A 22,911-nucleotide genomic window follows, 5' to 3' on the forward strand; every position below is an offset into this window, starting at 1 on the left:
GAAGGAATATACAGAGTCACTTTACCAAAAAGAACTGGTCAACATTCAGCCATTTCAGGAGGTAGCTTATGATCAGGAATTGATGGTGCTGAGGGAAGAGGTCCAAGCTGCACTGAAGGCATTGGCAGAAAAGCAAGGCTCCAGGAATTGGTGGACTACGAACTGAGATGTTTCAACAAACAGATGCAGTGCTGCAAGTGCTCACTTATTTATGTCAAGAAATTTGGAAGACAGCTTCTTGGCCAACCAGCTGAAAGAGATCCATATTTGTGCTCATTCCAAAGAAAGGTGATCCAGTTGAATGCAGAAATTACCCAACAGTATCATTAATATCACACGCAAGTAAAATTTTTCTGAAGATCGTTTAGAATCAGCTGCAGCAGTACATCAACAGGGAACTGCCAGAAATTCAAGCCAGATTCAGAAGAGGAGGTGTAAAGAGGGGTATCATTGCTGATGTCATATGAATCTTGGTTGAAAGCAGAGATAACCAGAAATATGTTTACTTCTGTTTTACATTGACAGTGCAGAGGCGTTTGACTGTGCCGATCATAACAAATAATGGATAAGATTGCCCAGGATGGGAATTCCAGAGCACTTAATTATGCTCATGAGGGATCTGTACATAGATCAAGAGGCAGTAGTTTTAACTGAACAAGGGTATACTGCATTGTTTTAAAGTCAGGGGAGGTGCCTATCAGGGTTGTATGCTTTCACCATATTTATTCAAATCTGTATGCTGAGCAAATAATCTGAGAAGATGGACTCTATGAAGAAGAATGAGGCAACAGGATTGGAGGAAGACTCGTTAAGAACCTGCAATATGCAGATGACACAACCTTGCTTGCTGAAAGTGAAGAAGACTTGAAGTACTTACTGATGAAGATCAAAGACTACAGCCTTCAGTATGGATTACATCTCAACATAAAGAAAACAAAAATCCTCACAACTGGGCCAGTAAGCAGCATCATCATAAACAGAGAAACGATTGAAGTTTTCAAGGATTTCATTTTACTTGGATCCACAATCAACAGCCATGGAAGCAGTAGTCAAGAAATCAAAAGACGCATTGCATTGGGTAAATCTGCTGCAAAAGACCTTTTTAAAGTGTTAAAAAGCAAAGATGTCACCTTGAAGACTAAGGTGTGCCTGAGTCAAGCCAGTGTTTTTTAATCACTTCTGCACGCAAAAGCTGAAGAATGAATAAGAAAGACTGAAGAAGAATGACTGTCTTTGAATTACTGGTTTTTGCGAAGAATATCGAGCATACCATGGACTGCCCGAGGAACGAACAAGTCTAGTCTGTCTTCGAAGAAGCACAACCAGAGTTCTCTTTGGAAGCAAGGATGGTGAGACCTCATCTCACATACTTTGGATTTGTTATCAGGAAGGAGCAGTCCTTGGAGAAGGACGTCACGCTTGGTAAGGTGGAGGGTAAGCGAAAAAGAGGAAGACCCTCGACGAGAAGGATTGACACAGTGGCTGCAGCAGTGGGCTCAAGCATAGCAACAATCGTTAGAATGGCACAGGACCACACAGTTTTTCGTTTTGTTGTGCATAGAGTCACTGTTAGTTGGAACCAACTCGACAGCATCTAACAACAACAGTAATAATGCTCTAGTGAACATTGGTGAGCAGGAAACTGAGACCCTTTTTCTTAGGCTGGGTTCTTTAGAGAAGCAAATCCAGTAAAGTGGATAAATACATGTAAAGAGAGATTTGTGTCAAGGAAATGGTTAATGTGGTCAGAAAGGCTGGAATGCCCTAAGCCTGTGGATCAGGCTGGAGGCTTCTCCTGAGTCACACAGCCGTAGGGCTGGGGAACCCAGAAGTGGTGGGCAAGATGCCAGGTAAGCTGCTGGCTCAAGTCCCAATAATTGGAGGTCAGACAAACAGGAGCCAGCTGCAGAGTCCAGAACAAGCAAAAGTCCATGAGCCTTGCCAGAAAGTCTGCCTATACTGGTTGCAGGCCACACCCCCAAGGAAACTCCCTTTCAACTGATTGGCTACTCACAGCAGATCCTATCATTGAGATGATTACATCATATCAGATCTCATCATGGAGGTGATTACATCATTATATGACTGCCAAACCACAGAGAATAATGGCCCAATCAATTTGACACACAACCATAATGATCACACCCTGCTTTCAAGTCTTTTGGGTTTTTATACCTAATAGTGCAATGGCTGAGTCATACGGTAATTCTGTGTTTAACTTTATGAAGAACCACCAAACTTTTCCACAGCAACTATACCATTTTACATTCCCACCAACAATTGATTAGGGTTCCAATTTTTCCATACCCTTGCCAACAGTTGTTATCTTCCATTTTTCTGGTAATAGTTATCCTAATGAGAGTGAAGTGGTATTGTGGTTTTGATTTGCCTTTCCCTAATGATTAATGACGTGTCAAGCATCTTTTTTTTCCCTTAAGTTGAAATATTTATTTATTTATTGTACTTTAGGTGAAGATTTACAGAGCAGACTACTTTCTCATTAAACAATTAATACACATACCATTCTGTCACATTGGTTGTCAACCCCATGACATGTCAGCACTCTCCCCTTCTCAATCTTGGGTTCCCCATTACCAGCTTTCCTGTCTCCGCCTGCCTTCTTGTCCTTGCCCCTGGGGTGGTGTGCCCCATTCCTCTCCTTTTGTTTTATGGGCCTGTTTAATCTTTAGCTGATGGGTGAACCTCAAGAGTGACTTCATTACTGACCTAAAAGTGTGTCCAGGGGCCATACTCTTGAGATTTCTCCAGTCTCTGTTAGACCAATAAGTCTGGTCTTTTTTTGTGAGTTAAAATTTTTTTCTACATTTTTCTCCAACTCTCTTTGGGACCCTCTATTTTTTTTTTTTTTTTTTTAATTTTTATCGAGCTTCAAGTGAACGTTTACAAATCAAGTCAGTCTGTCACATATAAGTTTATATACACCTTACTCCGTACTCCCATTTTCTTTCCCCCAATGAGTCAGCCCTTCCAGTCTCTCCTTTCGTGACAATTTTGCCAGCTTCTAACCCTCTCTACCCTCCCATCCCCCCTCCAGACAGGAGATGCCAACACAGTCTCAAGTGTCCACCTGATACAAATAGCTCACTCTTCATCAGCATCTCTCTCCTACCCACTGTCCAGTCCCTTCCATGTCTGATGAGTTGTCTTCGGGAATGGTTCCTGTCCTGGGCCAACAGAAGGTTTGGGGACCATGACCGCCGGGATTCCTATAGTCTCAGTCAGACCATTAAGTCTGGTCTTTTTGTGGGAATTTGGGGTCTGCATCCCACTGCTGTCCTGCTCCCTCAGGGGTTCTCTGTTGTGCTCCCTGTCAGGGCAGTCATCGGTTGTGGCCGGGCACCAACTAGTTCTTCTGGTCTCAGGATGATGTAAGTCTCTGGTTCATGTGGCCCTTTCTGTCTCTTGGGCTCATAGTTGTCGTGTGACCTTGGTGTTCTTCATTCTCCTTTGATCCAGGTGGGTTGAGACCAATTGATGCATCTTAGATGGCCGCTTGTTAGCATTTAAGACCCCAGACGCCACATTTCAAAGTGGGATGCAGAATGTTTTCATAATAGAATTATTTTGCCAATTGACTTAGAAGTCTCCTTAAACCATGGTCCCCAAACCCCCTGCCCTTGCTCCGCTGACCTTTGAAGCATTCATTTTATCCCGGAAACTGCTTTGCTTTTGGTCCAGTCCAGTTGAGCTGACCTTGCCTGTATTGAGTATTGTTCTTCCCTTCACCTAAAGTAGTTCTTATCTACTAACTAATCAGTAAAAAAACCTCTCCCACGCTCCTTCCCTCCCCTTCTCGTAACCACAAAAGTATATGTTCTTCTCAGTTTATACTGTTTCTCAAGATCTTATAATAGTGGTCTTATACAATATTTGTCCTTTTGCCTCTGACTAATTTCACTCAGCATAATGCCTTCCAGGTTCCTCCATGTTATGAAATGTTTCACAGATTTGTCACCGTTCTTTATTGATGCTTAGTATACCATTGTGTGAATATACCACAATTTATTTAACCATTCATCCGTTGATGGACACCTTGATTGCTTCCAGCTTTTTGCTGTTGTAAACAGAGCTGCAATAAACATGGGTGTGCATATATTAGTTTGTGTGAAGGCTTTTATTTCTCTAGGGTATATTCCGAGGAGTGGGATTTCTGGGTTGTATGGTAGTTCTATTTCTAACTGTTTAAGATAACGCCAGATAGATTTCCAAAGTGGTTTTACGTTTTACATTCCCACCAGCAGTGTATAAGAGTTCCAGTCTCTCCGCAGCCTCTCCAACATTTATTGTTTTGTGGTTTTTGGATTAATGCCAGCCTTGTTGGAGTGAGGTGGAATCTCATCGTAGTTTTAATTTGCGTTTCTCTAATGGCTAATGATCGAGAGCATTTTCTCATGTATCTGTTAGCTGCCTGAATATCTTTTTTAGTGAAGTGCGTGTTCATATCCTTTGCCCACTTCTTGATTGGGTTGTTTGTCTTTTTGTGGTTTTGACAGAATCATATAGATTTTAGAGATCAGGTGCTGGTCGGAGATGTCATAGCTGAAAATTCTTTCCCAGTCTGTAGGTGGTCTTTTTACTCTTTTGGTGAAGTCTTTAGATGAGCATAGGTGTTTGATTTTTAGGAGCTCCCAGTTGTCTGGTTTCTCTTCGTCATTTTTGGTAATGTTTTGTATTCTGTTTATGCCTTGTATTAGGGCTCCTAAGGTTGTCCCTATTTTTTCTTCCATGATCTTTATCGTTTTAGTCTTTATGTTTAGGTCTTTGATCCACTTGGAGTTAGTTTTTGTGCATAGTGTGAGGTATGGGGGACCCTCTATTTTGATCCCTGTCAGAGCAGTTGATGATGGTAGCAGGGCACCATCTAGTTGTGCTGGCCTCAGTCTGATGGAGGCTGTAGTGGTTGTGTTCCATTCGTCCTTTGAGCTAATCTTTCTCTTGTATCCTCGGTTTTCTTTATTCTCCCTTGTTTTGAGCATCTTTTTATGTGCTTGTTGACTGTATGTTCTTTAGAGAAATGTCTGTTCAAATCCTTTGCCCATTTTAAAATTTGTTTTTTGTTGTTGAGTTGTAGGGTGTTTTTTTAAAAAAATATTCTGAATACTAAACCCTTATCAGATATATGGTTCCTAAATATTTTCTTCCATTCTGTAGGTTGTTTCTTAACTTCCTTGATAAAATTCTTTGGAAGTTTTTAAATTTGGAGAACTGGATTTATCTGTTTTATCTTTTGTTACTACTGCTTTTGGTGTTGTATCTCAGAATCTGTTGTTGGAAACTGGGTTCCGAAGCATGTTTTTTTCTTAGCGTTTTAGTTCTGACATGTAGATCATTGACCCATTCTGAGTTTATTTTCATAGGTGGTGTTAGGTATGGGTCTAACATCATTCTTTTGCATGTGGAGATGTACTTTTCTCAGCACCGTTTATTGAAGACTGTTTTTTCACCAATTGAATGGACGTGGCACCTTGTAAAAAATCAGTTGGCCATAGAAAATGAGTTTATTTCTGGACCCCCAATTCTGTGTAATTAGTTTACATCTTTGTCGTTATACCAGTACCAAACTATTTTGATTACAGTAGCTTTGTACTAGTTTTTGAAATAGAGAAGTTTGAGTCTTCCTACTTTGTTTTTATTTTTCATTGTTGCTTTGTTCGGAGCCCCTTGCAATTTCATATGAATTTGAAGATTGACTTTTCCATTTCTGCCAAGAAAACTGTTGGAGTTTGGGTAAGGATTGTATTGTGTTGAATCTGTTGGTTTGAGTAGTATTGACATTTTAATAGTATTAAGAACGTGGAATGTGTTTTCATTTATTTAGGTGTTTGATTTCTTTTAGCAGTGTTTCATGGTGTTAAGGTCTAAGACTTTGTCCTCTCTGGTTAAATTAATTCCTAGGTATTTTATTCTTTTAGATGTTTTTGTCTATGAAATAGTTTTCATTTTTTTGCTTGCCTTATTAAAGTAGTTAATTTTTTGTTGCTGAGAGTATATGCAGCAAAATGTACACCAATTCAGCACTTTCTGTGTGTACAATTTAGTGACATTGATTGCATTCTTTGAATTGTGTTACCATTCTCACCCTCCTTTTCTGAGATAATCCTCCCCCATAAGCATAAACCCTAAGACTCTTACATAATCTTTTGAATCGTGTTGTCAGTTTGATTCCACATAAATAAGCCTTAAAAGAACATAATGCTCAAGGCATTCTTTACTAGTTAAGCTAAACTATTGTTTGGTTTTAAGAAGACTTCAGGGGATATTTTTGGTTTTAGGTTTAAAAGTTAGGGCAGTAATTTCAGAAGCTTATCCATCCCCCATGGCTCCAAGACGTCTGGAGTCTCTGAGAAGTTGAAATCCTGTTCTGCATTTTCCCCCTTTTGATCAGAGTTCTTCTGTAGAATCTTGGATCAAAATGTTCAGTAATGGTAGTCAGGCAGCATCCGGTTCTCTTGGTCACCTGGCAAATGAGAGAGTTGTTCATGGACGCAATTATCCACACATTCCATTTCCACCTCCTGTGCCTGACTCTCCTTCTTCTTCTCTTTCTCCTGGCAAATAATTACCAGTTGTTGTGCCTTGGATGGCAGATGGCAAGCTTTGAAGACTCCAGGCACTGCACAACAAACAAGGAGGTAGAACAGAAGTGCTAAACCCGGTATTAGGCCAGTTAACATGGATGTCCCATGAGACCATGACCCTAAACTTCCAAACCAAGGAACCAAATCCCGTGAGGTATTTGGTTGTACATAAGCAGCCTCAGAAGCTACTCTCTTTTAGTTGTTGTTTTTGTAAATATATCTGTTAGACAACTTTTGCTGATACAGCTTTTAACAGGTATGCAACTTAATGACAGCAGTTTCATAAATCGGCTGTGTAACCTTGCCTTTAATGAATGTAATTTTTCTATCACTGTAACCCAAACTTCAGTTCTCCATAAGCCGTAACCCTCTTTTTTCCCCTGCTTCCTGCCCCAGTAGCCACTAGGAAACTTTGATCTCTATACATTTGCCTTTTCTTATCTTTTTCTATAAGTGAGGTCATACAATATATGTCTTTTTATGACTGACTTATTTCACTTAGCATAATGTCCTTAAGCTCCATCCATATTGAAGCATGTATCAAGACTTCATTTTTCTTACTGACTGAGTGGTATTCCATTGTACGTATGTTCCACATTTTGCTTATACGTCTATTGATGGGCATTTAGGTTGTTTTGGCTGTTGTAAATAGTGCTAAAATAAACATTGGTGTACAAGCCTCTGTTTTCAAGTCTTTTTGGTATATGCCTAGGAGTGGAATTGCTGGGTTATATGGTAGTGTTTTTTAGTATTTTGAGGAACTGCTACACTGGTTTGCACAGTGGCCGTACCATTTTGCATTCCACCAGCAGTTGGTAATGGTTTCAATTTCTCCGCGTCCTCACTCCGCCCACATTTGTTACTTTTTTTTTTTTTTAAGGCAGCCTAAACAAACAAACAAAAACTCATTGCCATCCATTAGATTCTGACTCATTGTAACCCTATAGGACAGAGTAGAACTACCTCATAGGGTTTCCAAGGAGCAGCTGGTGGATTCCAACCACTGACCTTTTGGTTAGCAGCTAAGCTCTAACCATTATGCAACCAGCCTGGCCAAAGTGAAATGTTCTCTCATTGTGGTTTTGATTTGTATCTCTTGTTGGCTAATGATGTTAAGCACCTTTCCATGTGTTTATTGGCCATTTGAATGTCTTTTTTGGTGAAATGTCTATTCAAGTCCTTTGCCCATTTTTTGATTGGGTTATTTGTCTTTTTGTTGTTAAGTTGTTGAGACTTCATATGTAATTTGGTTTTTAGATTCTTGTCGGATATATAGCTTCTGAAGAGATTCTCCCAGTTGGCAGCTTGCATTTTCACTTTTTCGGTAAAGTGTTTTGATGAACAGAAGTTTTTAATTTTTATGAGGTCCCATTTATCTATTTTATCTTTTGCTGTTTGTGCTTTTGCTATTATATTAGGTAATACATCATTAAAAACTAGGCCCGACAGTATTGCCTCTACATTTTCTTCTAAGAATGTTATGGTTTTAGTTTTCATGTTTAGGTTCTCAATCCATTTTGAATTTGATTTGTATATGGTGTGAGGCATGGATCCTGTTTCATTTTTCTGCATGTTAAAATTCAATTTTCCTAACACCATTTATTGAAGAGACTTCTTTCCCCTTTAAAGAGAACTTAGTTAGCACCCTTGTCAAAAATCAGTTGATCATAGATGTGTGGGTTTATTTCTGGACTCTCAATTCTATTTCATTGATTTCTGTGTCTACTGTTACACTAGTACCAGACTGTTTTAATTGCTGTAGCTGCATAATACGTTTTCTGTTGGTCAGGTTTTGATATCCTATCAAAGAAGAATATCCACAATTATCTGAAAAGGCTGTGAGTAAAAGATTTTCTGCATGTTCTTGAATGAAAACAGTTTATTGCAACACATTAAATGAAGAAATGGCTATGAGACAACTTTTTCTTTTAATTCAGGCATTAAAGAGCTTTTTAAGAATGTGAAACTGCTACCTTTTTCACTAAATTTTTTTAAAATTATTTTCATAGAAAATTTATTTACGTTAATAGGTAGATGATATATTATTATGAAATGCATTTTAAAAATTCTTAGTTTTAATTTGGAATACAGTAAACATTAATAGATACAACCCACACGAGCAAACTTCTTTGAGCACCTCAGTAATCTATACATGTGGAAGGGTCCTCTCTTAACAACCATTTTTAAATCAGATAGTCTCCTAAGAGTTGTCCCTCAGATGATGTTGAACGTCAGTTTGTGTCTCTTGTTAGGCTAGTCTGCCATAGGTTAGGTGATTGAATTGGCTTTGAAGAAAAGTTTTGGCGTTTCATTGAAGACTTGAACATATTTTTCATGTATAAAATATATGACAGAATTTAAACTGATGGTTACATTTTGACTTCATATGGCTAAGGAAAGCATTATCTGCAGATCAAATGAGTGGATAATTACATCTGGAAGAATAAAGAAAAGAATTGTGGAAAATGATGAATAAAAATAAATACTGAACTGTGAACTACAAATAATTGTGGAACAAGCATTGTCTTAAACTGTTGACATTGAGTCAGTTCTGACTCATAGCAACCCTAAGCATTGTCTTACGAGTGTCTTAATTAGACAAACAGATTAGGTTTAGTAAACACCTTAAATGAAAAGATTGCAATATATAAGGGGGGGTATGATAAATAGACAAACAGATTAGGTTTAGTAAACACCTTAAATGAAAGAGATTGCAATATATAAGGGGGGTATGACAGGAGTATTTTAATTGCTGATAATGCTATAGATTTACCCAACCATAAAGAAATAGAAATAATTGTTTCTGTGAACTATGTGTTTGAGTAAATTGTTGGTAGGTACTATGAAAGTTAATTGTGGGGAACATTTATGAGAACCTTTTTGAAGGTAATTTAGAGGAGAAGAGACTTCACAGATTTTTTTTCTTTATCTGTATAAAATTAGTCAGGATTACCTTGCTTAAGGAGTCCTCATGGTGCAGTGGTTAAGGACTCAGTGGCTAACTAAAAGCAATGAACAATCTGAAAAGGAAATTAAGAAAATAATTCCATTTTCAACAACATCTCACATAATACAATACCAAGGAATTAATTTAACATTGAAAACTATATAAAAATATTGTTGAAAGAAATTAAAGATCTAAATAAAGGAAAAGACACTTCTTGGATTTGAAGACTTAATATTGTTAAGATCGAAATACAACCCAAAGTGACCTACAGATTCAACGTAATTCCTATCAAAATGACAATAATCTTATTGCAAAAGCTGAAAAGCCAATCCTCAAATTCATATGGAATCGCAAGGAGCCCCTAATAGCCAAAGCAATCTTGAAAAAGAACAACAAAGTAGGACTCACACTTCCTATTTGAAAATGTACTATAAAGTTATAGTAAACAAAATAGTCTGGTACTGATATACAGATAGAGATATAGACCAATAGGCTAGAATTGGGAGTCCAGAAATAAACCTGTGCATCTGTGGCCAATTGATGTTGAACTAGGGTGCCAAGTCCATTCAGTAGAGAAAGAATAGTCTCTTCAACAAATGAGGCTGGGACCGTTGGATCTCTCTATGCACAAGATTGAAGTTTGACTCATATCTCATACCATATATAAAGATTAAATCAAATGGACTAAGTGTAAAAAACTAAAGCCATGAAACTCTTAGAATAGGGGTAATGCTTCAGGACCTAGTTTTTGACAGTGGATTCTTACATATGACACCAAAAGCATGAACACTAAAAGATAAAATAGATAAATTGGACTTCATCAAAATTAAAAGCTTCTGTGCATCAGAGAAATTTATCAAGGAAGTGAAGAAACAACCTACAGAATGGGAGAAAATATTTGGGAAGCATGTAATATCCAGAATATATATTAAGGCACAGCGGTTAAGAGCTAAGGCTGCTAACCAAAAGGCCGGCCGTTCGAATCCACCACTTACTCTTTGGAAACCCTGTGGGGCAGTTTTACTTTGTCCTATAGAATCGCTATCAGTCATAATCAACTTGATGGCAGCGGGTTTGGGTTTTATCTGTGGTGACTCAGTGGTAAAATTCTCAACCTCGATGTGGGAGACCCCTGTCTGTCAGTGGAGATTTGCTGAATATGATGCCGAATAGGTTTCCGTGGAGCTTCCAGACTAAGATGAACTAAGAAGAAAGGCCGGTGGCAATCTTCTTCTGAAAAATCAGCTAATGAAAACCCCATGGATCACAGCGGTCCATTCTGCAGCCGATCATGTGAGTGGTGTAGGACTAGGCAGTATTTTATTCCGTTGTGCATGGAGTCTCCATGAATCAGAGGCGGACTCAACAACAGCTGACAGCAAGAACAACAGCAACAACTCAACAACAAAAAGACGAACAACTCAGTTAAAAAATGGGCAAAGGACTTGACTAGACATTTCATCAAAGAACTATCCAAATGGGCAATAAGCATATGAAAAGATGCTCAAAGGCCATTAGTCATGGTTGTTAGTGGCCATTGAGTCAAGTTGCTAGCATTCCACCCTGACTTACGGAGACCTCATCCGCAGCAGAATGAAATGCTGCCTGGTCTTGTGCCGTCCCGTCCCCATGATGAGTTGCAGATCGGCAGGCTTTTCTTCCTAGTCCGTCTTAGTCGGGAAGCTCCACTGAAACGTATTCAGCATCATAGCAACACACAAGCCTCCGCTGACAGACAGGCAGTAGCTGCACATGAGGTGCATTGGCCTGGAATCAAACCTGCGTCTCCTGCATGGAGGGCAAGAATTCTACCCCAGAACCGCCACTACCCCCTTATAATGTTTCATGGCATCTTCAGATTTCGTGTGCTTGAAATTAAATTTATCATCTTCCTTTCCACGAAAATTCTGTTACTGTCTGTGTTTCCCTTGTTGGTGAACGGTGCTATCATCTGCTCAGTTCCAGAAGTCATAAATTCAAAAGTCGTTCTTAACTCCTCCTTCCATCACCCTCTCATAGTCACTTGATTACTAAGTTCTGTTGATTCTGTCTTAATATCCTAGAAATCGTTCCTCTGCTTTCATCCCTTCTGCTATGGTTCAGGTTCTTATTTGAGCCATTGACTACTGCATCAGCCTCTTAATGCCTTTCTGGACTTTAGGCTGACTCTTTGATCTTGTTAGTATATTCAAATCTTAATATTTGTGAGATACAAATTTGAATAGTCACACCCATGGTTAAAATTTTTCAATTGGCCATCACCTTCATGATAATAGTGGCATTAAATATAGCTAAGTGCATTACTTATTGTGGTGCAGTAAATTACCTAATATGGTCCTTCTAGCCATAGTCTTTGTAAGTCCCACCAAATGACTGGATGGGACTATGCGAATGAGGTGCTTGTGGCCCACCAAAGGGATTGTCTAGCTTGCTAATTCTTGTGGGGGCAGGACCACGCAGATAGGTATATGCAACCCTAATGAGGGGTTTGGTCAGTTTTTCCATCCCGCTAGGCTTAAAATGACCCATCCCAGAGGTAGGAAGAGAGGATTTCACCACCACCAGGAAAGACGAGTCAGGAGTGGAGCGCATCCTTTGGACCCGGGATCCTTGTGCTGAGAACCTCCCAGATCCAGTAGACAGACAGAGAGCTGTGACACCAGAGATGGTGAGAGACGGCCAGAAACAGCCGCAGAGAAATGGTGGCAGCAGAGGCAGCAGAACGAGGAGAACGGCAGGCAACGGCGAGGTGGGCTTCTGAAGCCACGGAGCGAGAGAGCTAAGTACCTTTGGACAGGAGGCCTACTGGTGGAGTGGGGTGCCTCCGGGCACTTATTGGCAGAGCTAAAAGAGCTTTGTAACACTTACCTGAGCAGGGCAGAGGCCAAGGGGCCAGAGAAAGGTGTTCCTGCGAACACACTGAGAAGAGGCTGTCCTGATCCAAGAACTGTATCCTGAGCATTCCTGAACCTCAATTGTAACCTGTTACTTCGCTAATAAACTCCATAATTGTGAGTATCGTCTGTGAGTTCTTTGTGGCCATTGCAACAAGTTATTAAACCCAGCAGAGAAGTAGAGAGTGCCGTGGGAGGGATGGTTGGTGTCATAATTGGTAAAAAGGTTGAAAGGTGGAGGCGTGTCTGACTCCTGCCTATGTAAGAGCCAGACTTGGGCTGTTGATTTTGATTCTCCTTCCCGTATGTGAAGTTAGAGGAGGTCAGATGCCCCGCCATGCCATTTTTACACTTGTGTTGTCTGATTTTATTCTTTGAACAGTGCTTTGCTATTTTCCCAGTTGCACGGATGAGGAAATTGAGAGCTAGATTTAAACCTAGGACTGTCTGTTTTTAAAGTTTATGCTTTTAGGCACTTTGTTATGCTGCTTATGTAGGACATTCAAGACCCCTTGTGTTGTGGCTCTTACCCACTTCTCTAGTGTCCACTTGATGTTTTTTTACTGTAACTTCCTTGAGGGCAGAGATCATAATCCCATGCCAAGCAATTGCTTAGTACATAGTAGGCACTTGGTAAATGTTTGTTGAGTGTTAAACAGTGATGAATAGAAGGGGACAATGAGACTAGCCCAGTGTAGAAAGACATGAAAAACACATCTGAAGAAAAGGATTCCTCTGGCTGGCCGTATTCATAAAAGGTCAGCCTTTGGGATAAAGCAAAATAGTGAGAGGTAACAGAATGAGGGAAATGAAATCCTGAAAGGCTAATTAAAAGAGAGCAACTTTTTATCTTTGACTTGAATGAATTGTGTCCTAGGGTTGTAGAACCTGAAAATGAAGCCTCTAAATACCTTTTTATGTTTTTAGGACTTGTGGAATTAAAGAGAGAGGTGCCTGAAAACTAGAGACAGAAGTATATTTTTCAGAAAGGGGAAGAAGGAAGACTAGAGCTTGATATGGCCCTCAGGTGAGATTCTAGAATAAATTACTTAAAGGAGAAATTGTTTCCAGGAGAGGTGAAGCACTAGTCATTGGGATACAGCCTGAATTCATTAAGAAATAAACGAAACAGCGGAGCCTTCTTTTTGCACATGGAGCCTGTTGTTTTCCGTCCAGTGGATGAGATATAAGGTGTACTCATCAAGAGCACAGGTGGCACAGATCATGGGAGGGAGCGGGTGTTAGCTAGGATGGGCTAGATTCTGCTGTAGTAATAACCTCAAATTTTGGTGCTTAAAAACAAAAGAGATTGATTTATTTTTGAAATAGTATTGTTTTTGGTGATTCCCTTCAAGAGTTTTCACATGTATTACTTAATGACATTGGTTACATTGTTTTTTTTTTCCTATTATTGCATAGGGTTTATTTGTTTTTACAAAAGTAGAGTAACTGTAACAACAGCACTAACCTACCATGGCTGATGTGGTCCAGGCCTCCATCCATATTTCCTGGGACCGCAGTATCATTTTTTAAATTTTATACCGTTGTTGTTGAGAATATGTACAGCGAAATATATACCAGTTCACCACAGTTCGGTAACATTGATTGATTACATTCTTTGAGTTGTGTAACTATTCTCCCCCTCCTTTTCTGAGTTGTTCCTCCCCCATTAACGTAAACTCACTGCCCCCCTAAGGTTCCTGTCTAATCTTTTGAGTTGCTGTTGTTACCTTGGTCCCGTATAGATAGTCCTTCAAAGAGCATAATGCTCAAGGCAGACATTTTTTACTATTTTTTCTTATCGTTTAGTTTCAGGAAGACTTCAGGAGATTTTTTGGTTTAAGGTTTAAAGATTATCTCAGAGCATTAGTTTCAGGGATTTGTTCAGCCTCAATGGCTCCAGAAAGTCTGGATTCCATGAGAATTTAAATTCTTTTCTGCATTTTCCTCCTTTTGATTAGGATCCTTCTATAGATTCCTTGCTCAAAATATTCAGTCATAGTCACTGGGCACCATGCGTTTCTCATGGTCTCATGGCAACCAAAAAAAACCCTTTGCCGTCAAGTCTATTTTGACTAATAACAACCCTGCAGGACAGTGTACAACTGCCTCATAGGGTTTCCAAGGAGCGGCTGGTGGATTTGAACTGCCAGCCTATTTGCTTAGCAGCTGAGCTCTTAACCACTGCCCCACAGTTATTCATGGAGGTAATTAGCAACACATTCCATATCTCCTCCTGTTCCTTACTTTTCTTCTCTGTTGCTCCAGGCAAATAGAGACCAATTGTTGTGTCTCAAATGGCCACTTGGAAGCTTTTAAGACCCCAGGCACTATGCAGGGAACCAGGAGGTAGAACAGAAGCATGAAAAATGTTATTAGGCCAGTTAACTGCGATGTTGTATGAAACCGTGACCCTAAACCTCCACACCACATAACCAAATCCCACGAGATTTTTGGTTGTACATAAGCAGCCTCAGCAGCTACTCTTTTTTTGGTGGTTATTGTTATAAATATTTCTGTCACACAACTTTTGCCAGTTCAGTTGTTTACAGGTATATAACTTAATGGCAGCAGTCACAGTAGCCGGCTGTGCAACCCTACCCTTAGTTCGATTTTTCCATCCCACAGAGACTCTTTGTTTTTCCTATCCTACATGCCTGTTCTCAGGTTGGCAGGACAACTTCATGTCTTAACTCCGGAACCCAGGCTGGAGGTTTTACCCTCAGGAACATTGCCTGTGTTTTTGGCAGGGGAAAGGGAAGTTGCAGAAGCTCTCAAAGGCTTCAGTCATGTCACTTGAACTCACATTTACTTGATCAAAAGAAAGTCACGTGGCTATATTCAACCTAAGTGTTGGGTGGGTAATAAAACCAAAACCAAACTAGTTGCCGTTGAGCCGTCTCCTAGTCATGGCAATCCCATGTATTGCAGAGTAGAACTGTGTTCCATAGGGCTTCACGGCTTTGACCTTTTGAAAGCAGATTACCAGGCCTTTCTTCTGAGGCTCCTGTGGGTGGATTTGAACCACGTGCCTTTATACTAGTAGTCGAGCACTTAACCATTTATATCAGCCAGGGACTTCATTGGGTGGGTAGGGAAGTGTAACCCTACTGTGTGTTTGAAAGGAATATTGGTGAAGAGCAGTATTGACTACCTAAGATAGTGAAGATTTTGGATGAGAAATTAAGGAACTAAGAGGATTGGTTTTTAATAGGCTGACATGTTCAGCTGAACCTAGTAAGAGAAATCAGTAGGGAGAAATTTCAGATCCTGTTCTTCCACTCAAAACCTAATTCCCATAGCATATTGTTGATGGGAGGTGGTGGGAGTACATATTTTTGGGTTATCAGCAATGTGTGTCATTAAAGAAGTGTGGTAGTGTGGAGGTTGGTGCAAGAAACATGACCAAAAAAACCCATTGCCATCGAGTTGATTCTGACTCATAGCAACCCAAGAGGACAGAGTAGAGCTGCCCTGTAGGATTTCCAAGGCTGTAATCTTTACGGAAGCAGACTGCCACATCATTCTGGGTAGCAGCTGATAGGTTCTAACCACCGACCTTTCGGTTAGCAGCCAAGTGCATAACCATACTGCCACCAGGACTTCTGACCACGTGACACCTGTATTACACTTATTTCTGGCCACAGGTGCATGTTTAGAGGGGCAGTGCACTTGGAATCATGTTATATGAAAGACTTCAGGTGATAGGAATGTAACTGGGAAAATCAGCTTGGGGAAGGGGTAGGATCATGGCTGCCTCAAGTATTTGAAGGTCTGTTGTGTGGATGCAGAAATGGACTTTTATCATATTTCAAACTAGAAGCTAGTAGATGAAAACGGGAAGTAATTTCATCTCATTGTAAGGAAGAACATACTCTAGTTCAGAGGAAACATAGCATAGAGTACTTTTTCCTGGAGAAAATCAAGGATCAGGTCATATGATTCCCCTGAAAGTCTATGGTTCTGAATCCTGGGCGGATTATCCAGTAGGCAAGATAAACCCAGTGCTTACTTTGCTTACCAGATCTTCTGTAGTGGGCAATTTCACATTTTTTAATTGCATCAAAGACTCTGCTTTTAGATATGGCTGGCATCTCTCTCTCTTCCAACCCCACAGCACCTTCCTACAGAATCAAAGCCTATTTTCAAATTTCCAGTCCCTGACAGTGGCAAATGACGCAGTAAGCTGGTAGAGTGGTAGGTTCAAACTGCTGACCTTTTGGTTAGCAGCCGAGCTCTTAACCACTGTGCCACCAGGGCTCTGTGGTTTTTTGGTTTTTTTTTTTTTAATAATTTTTATTGTGCTTTAAGTGAAAGTTTACAAATCAAGTCAGTCTCTCACATATAAACTTACATACACCTTACTATATACTCCCATTTACTCTCCCGCTAATGAGTCAGCCCTCTCCTTCCTTCCAGCCTCTCCTTTTGTGACCATTTTGCCAGTTTCTATCCCCCTCTACCCTCCCATCTCCCCTCTAGACAGGAGATGCCAACACAGTCTAAAGTGTCCACCTGATACAAGTAGCTCACTCCTCATCAGCATCTCTCTCCAACCCATTGTCCAGTCCAATCCATGTCTGATGAGTTCCTGTCCTGGGCCAACAGAAGGTTTGGGCACCATGACCGCCAGGATTCTTCTAGCCTCAGTCAGACCATTAAGTCTGGTGTTTTTATGAGAATTTGGGGTCTGCATCCCACTGTTCTCCTGCTCCCTCAGGGGTTCTCTTTTTGTGCTCCCTGTCAGGGCAGTCATTGGTTGTGGCTCTCTGGTTTTAATGGGACCTCCCAAATCTCTACATTACTTTGTTAACCACCACTACCACTCCCCCCCCGCCACCCCCTCTGTCACCCAGACCAGACCAAGGCAATCAGAATTTTCTGGGAATTTTCAAACTGACACCAGGGAAGAGAATCGTCCCTCTCTGGTGATAGTTGTAGTAAGGTGTACTACTTGAGATCTAGCTGTTCATGTTCATGTTTGCCGTTCTGTAAAGGAAGCTAACCTGCAGTGAGAGAGAATGATGCCTGCTGTCTGACACATTAGTGTCCTGGGTGTTTTCAGTCCTTGGTTCCAGTTGTTCGTGATGTTTGGCTGCATCCCTACCCTTAAACATTGATTTGGTTATTAAAAAAAAAAAAAAAATTTTTTTTTTTTTTTTGCTATGTGAGTCATACCTAATAGCCTTTCCAATAAATTTCCCTTTTTATAGAAGCAAAAAGGATTGGGTGTTTGTCTTAGTCACGTAGTGCTGTTATAACAGAAATACCACAAGTGGATGGCTTTAACAAAGAGAAATTTATTCTCTCACAGTCTAGGGGGCTAGAAGCCCAAATTCAGGGCGCCAGCTCCAGGTGAAGGCTTTCTCTCTCTGTCGGCTCTGGGGGAAGGTCCTTGTCAACCATCTTCCCTGGTCATGAAACCCTGGCTATAAAGGACACGCTGTTCTCCTGTTCTTGTTCCTTGGTGGTATGAAGTCCCCATGTCTCTCTGCTCGCTTCTTTCTTTTATATCTGAAAAGAGATTGACTTAAAACACAACCTAATCTCGTAGATTGAGTCCTGCCTCATTAATGTAACTGCCGCTAATTCCATCTCATTAACATGATAGAGATAGAATTTACAACACTTAGGAAAATCACATAAGATGACAAAATGATGGACAGTCATACAATACTGGGAATCATGGACTAGCCAAGTTGACACACATTTTTTGGGGAGACACAATTCAATCCATAACAGCCTTGAACAGTATTCGGTCAGTTTTAATAGATGTGATGTGGTTGTAGGGGCTGTGTGCTGGGCAGACCTTCTGACAGGAAGACGTGAACCATTGAGGAAGACAACCACCACAGTGGCTCTTGAAGCTGCAGTTTTCGTGTACTATATATGTTTGGCTTTGGGAAAGGTGGAATTGTCAACACTGGTAATTTTCAGACATCTTTTTAAAAAAAAACCATCAGACCCATTTTATCAAATACAGTTCTGCAGTATACCAGTATATTATGACAGTGGCAGAGCTGTTCTGGTTGAGTGATGCTTGGAGCACTGCCCTGTTCTTCATATCCTTTCTCTATCCCCAGCTTCTTGGCCACTACCTAAAGCATTTTGGTGTGGTCTGGAAATACTTTTTTAAAACCTGGTGACTGTTCTGCATTGGCCCTCAAGGACAAGAGGCAGCAGTTACTCTTGGGTAGAATGGGATGGGCGAGGGAGGAGAAAAATGGGAGGAAGATTTATGTTTATTAAACACTGAAAGTCTACTGAGTGCCTTATATGTATTTGAGGTATGTGACATTATCCTTAAGACACTTAGGAAAATTCAGGCTCGGAGAGATTACTCTACCAAGGTCACAAGGCTAATCCTAGATCCTTTTTAACACTAAAACATGGCCATTTAACTTAACTGCTAGACAGTGGTTAACTGTGTAGTATTTTATATATATGAGTCAAAGAAAGGAACTAGTTATGACTTCATCTAATAAAATACAAAAGCAGGCCAAAGGTTAGGAGCAGGAACAAAAGGAAAGTGATTCTAGAAAGGACTAGAAAGAGGGGAACAAAATGATGATAAACCAAAACCAAACCAGTTGCTGCTGTTAAAAACAATCAAAACTCACTGAAATTTCAACAGAAGGTTTATTCTGAGGAGTTATTCATATAAAAACCACCCAGTGCTTTTGAGTCAATTCCCACTCCTAGTGAGCTGATAGGACAGAGTGGAATTGCCCCATAGGCTTTACAACACTGAATCTTTGCAGAAACAGACTGCCACGCCAGAGTTTGAATCATCAACCTTTCCGTTAGCAGCTGCCCATTTAACAGCTGTACCACCAGGGCTGCTTTATCTGCACATAACCCAAAACCCATTGCCATCGAGTTGATTCCGACTCATAATAACCCTATAGGACAGAGAAGAACTGCCCAGTGCGGTTTCCAAGGAGCACCTGGTGGATTTGAACTGCCCACCTTTTGGTTAACAGCCAGAGTTCTTAACCACTATACCACCAGGGTTTCCATATAGAGAAGAGGAGGGAGAAATATAGATCAACTATTGGCTAATGTTAACATGATTGATTGAGCCCTGCCTTCCACTTCACTGTGATCAGGTTACTTCCGGCCTGGCTGCTAATAATTTGGCCCTCCACTCACCTGCAGCCAGGAGACTTTTTGAGGCTTAAGTTAGGAGGTAATGGTTTGATGACTATCCTATTTAGCAGGATAAGACAAGTTCACTTTGCTGTAGAGCAGTTTCTGGCAGGCTTTTGCAGTTTGGGTCAGGCTTTTTATGGTTAATACTTGATTTCATGGATAAGAAAAACCTTCATATCTAAGTAATATAAAAAAAGTAATATAAAAAAAGTAATATAAAAAAAGTAATATACCTGTTACTAATTTTCCTCTTAAACACTGTCAAGTAGATTCCAACCCCGTGTGTTTGAGAGCAGAGCTGCCCTCCCTAGGGTTTTCATGGCTGTGACCTTTCAGAAGCAGATTGCCAGGACTTTCTTCTCTGGTGCCTTAGAGTGGGTTCGAACCTCTACCTTTCAGTTAGTAGCCCACCAGTTTGCACCACCCAAGGACTCCTAAAATGGTGATAAAAAACCAAAACCAGACCCGTTGCTGTCGAGTTGATTCTGACTCATGGTGACCGCATGTGTTACAGAGCAGAACTGCTCCATAGAGCTCCCGTGGCTGTAATATTTCTGGAAGCAGTTCACTAGGCCTTTTTTCCGTGGTGCCACTGGGTAGATTTGAACCGCCAACCTTTAGGTTAATAAAACCTCCCCCCGCCCCCCCAAAAAAACCGATTAGGTTACTAGTCAAGCACAAACTGTACCATGCAGGGACCTAAAATAATGATAGGTCAATATTATAACTGATTGAACCGTACTCAGTGATGAGCAATGCCCAGAAAGATTATCACACCGCCCAACAGTGAATGCTATGGCAGCCAGACAGCCCCAGTTATTATACTTATATCTTTGCCTCAAAAAATGAATGACTCTCGAAAGATGGAAGAAATCTTTCTACCTCAGAGTTAACAGAAACTTTTTCCGTCTCGCAGGTGTAATAATAAGACCTGTGTGTGCAGTTTCTGAAAGGTGACGACCTTGGCATCACAAACTGAAAAGCAGCTCTGTATAAGCCCAAGTAGAGCAGAGGAAAACAAGCTAACTTTTTTTGCTTTTTTAAGTAAAGCCTCTCTAAAGCAGTTTCCCCTGATAAGCAGACATCCCTCAAAGAAACTAGAGTTCAGTTGTAAAAGTTACAGCACCTCACTGTTTAAACATTAAAGGTATTTAAATGGCTCAGTGTATTTTTGGTAATTGAGCAGTACATTTCCTGTGGTGTTCCTCTGGGTCCTACGGTGGTACCGAAGTGTGTCGCGGTAGGAAATGGGATGGCGACCTGGTGGACCTCTGGGCCTGCGTTCTCTCCTTAATTAGAACGGGTTCTGCTTGACTTGTCATCTGTCTCTAGACATTCTCATGAAGGTGTGTCGTGAACAAGATACATAAGATGGATCCTGTTGAATATTTCTTTTGATAAAAGGATACTTTCAGATTGATACTATGAATGTAGGATTGACTCTAGTTGTTTTATATGTCTTTTTTGGAATTTGCAATGTTTTTGACTATGATTCTGTTTGAATTCCAACGTTAATGACTACTTAGGATATGTTATGAGCTGCTGTTATGTCTGTAGAAGTATTTTCAGGTGGCGATTAGAGATGATGAATTTTAGACTTTTGTTTGTAAGCTGCCAGCTTTCATGTGATACACACATAGTGAAAGTGACAAGTTTTGGTGTAGGCCAGTAAGTAAGTGCCTTTACTGTGGAGTAATGCAGACGTGATGATAATGCTGTGAATACTTCTGCAAATCAGATTTAATAATAGTAGTGCAGAGTTGCTCTAAAGAGGTTTCTCAGGCTTTAATTTTTACTAGATAGTTTTATAGAAGACATCGTAAGTTCACTAAGTACATAATTGAGCTTGAATTTTATGAGAAGACAACCCCCAAATTGCACTAACATTTGGGGACTTTTATTTATTTTCTTATACTGGTTTAACGTATATGAAGAAACATTTCAACAGTATAGGGGATCTTAAAAGAAAATGACCCATGGGCATACCATGCTTACGCAATTGTGTAAGAGTCTTATTTCATAAGCATATGTAATTTGATCTCTGTCCTTCCCACTTTCATGGTCTCAGGTCATGCTGCAGTTTCTTGCAGTAATGCTGTAGTGCTCTGACAAGCCCACCCCCTCCAGTCAGGCCCCTGTTTCATTTCATGTTCTGCACTGAGGCCAATTAGAATGATCTTTCTTGAAAAATATTTTTTAATCGAATTGAAAATTTCAGACACACAGGATAAAATAGAATATAATTTGATAGAAACTTAAGTATCTATCAGTGAGAATAAACTAAACCAAACTAGTTGCCACAGAGTCAGTTCCAACTCTGGGCAACCCCCTGTGTTTCAGAATGGAAATGTGCTCCATAGGGTTTTCGCAGCTGTAATCTTTCGGAAGTAAGGCCTTTTTTCCAAGGCACATCTGGGTGGATTCAAACTGTCAACCTTTCGGTTAGTAGCCGAGTACCTAACCATGTACGCCACCCGGATGTTAATACTTTACCATCTTTGCTTTGTGTCTTTTAGAGAATACAATAGTACATATACAGCTTAGAGCCCTACTCTCATCCCTTCCCTAGGTAACAACCTTCAGAGTTGGCTTATATCATTCAGCTTTTTGTACTTTTACTATATATACAATTGATAAACAATACGTACTATCATTTTGTGTTTTCTGAATATACTAGATGTGTCTTTTGCAACATTGTTTTTGAAATTTATCCATGTTGATAATACTTGTTATAAGTGCTGTGTATCTCATACAGATAAACCACCGTTGACCCATTCCCCTTACTGCAATTCGGTAGTTTCCAGTTTTGAGCTATTACAAACAGTGCTACAGTAGACGTGCTGGTGTGTCTTCTGCTGTACGCACCGAAGTTCCTCTGAGGTTGATGTGTAGAAGTAGACTGCTGGGTTGTAGGTTATGTACATTTTCACCTTTACCATGTAGTTTTCCTTTCTCCAAAGTTGTTATTCTGATTATAATTGCCAGAAGCAATTGTATAAGAGTGCCTCTGTACTCTTAAAGTTGTTACAGTTATTTTAGTTGGACTTTAATTTTCAAAGAATGTAAAGTGGTATCTTATTTTTAATTTTCATTTACCAGATTCCTAGTGAGATCTAATAAATTTTGTCCGTTTGGGTATTTTTGGATGTGAATTACCTTTTTCTTCTCTTATAGTGTAGTCGTAAATATATGTGTATGTACATGGTTTATTTTATTTTTTGACTGTAAATCTTTTCTTGCTTGTGTTTTCCTTTCTTCTGTGAAAAATCCATCTGTACCCCACGCATGTCCTAAAGATATTCTATTACTTCTAAAAGTT

At 40.1% G+C, this 22,911-nt stretch overlaps 1 protein-coding gene across 2 annotated transcripts in view; it reads left to right on the plus strand.

Moving 5' to 3' along the window:
- Positions 1 to 22,911, plus strand: part of ANKRD28 (ankyrin repeat domain 28) — a 221,893-nt gene that overhangs the window by 23,535 nt on the left and 175,447 nt on the right. The window contains exon 1 of one of the 2 annotated variants that reach the window (XM_010600472.3): positions 7,518 to 13,467. The exons of the other annotated variant lie outside the window; for it this stretch is intronic. Coding sequence (XP_010598774.2) covers positions 13,457 to 13,467 — 11 coding nt within the window. The 5' untranslated portion in view covers positions 7,518 to 13,456. Of the gene's footprint in view, positions 1 to 7,517; positions 13,468 to 22,911 lie in introns of those variants that run through there. 2 annotated transcript variants of the gene reach the window in all.

This window comes from Loxodonta africana, chromosome 27, assembly GCF_030014295.1.
Source record: "Loxodonta africana isolate mLoxAfr1 chromosome 27, mLoxAfr1.hap2, whole genome shotgun sequence".
Lineage (NCBI taxonomy): Eukaryota > Metazoa > Chordata > Mammalia > Proboscidea > Elephantidae > Loxodonta > Loxodonta africana.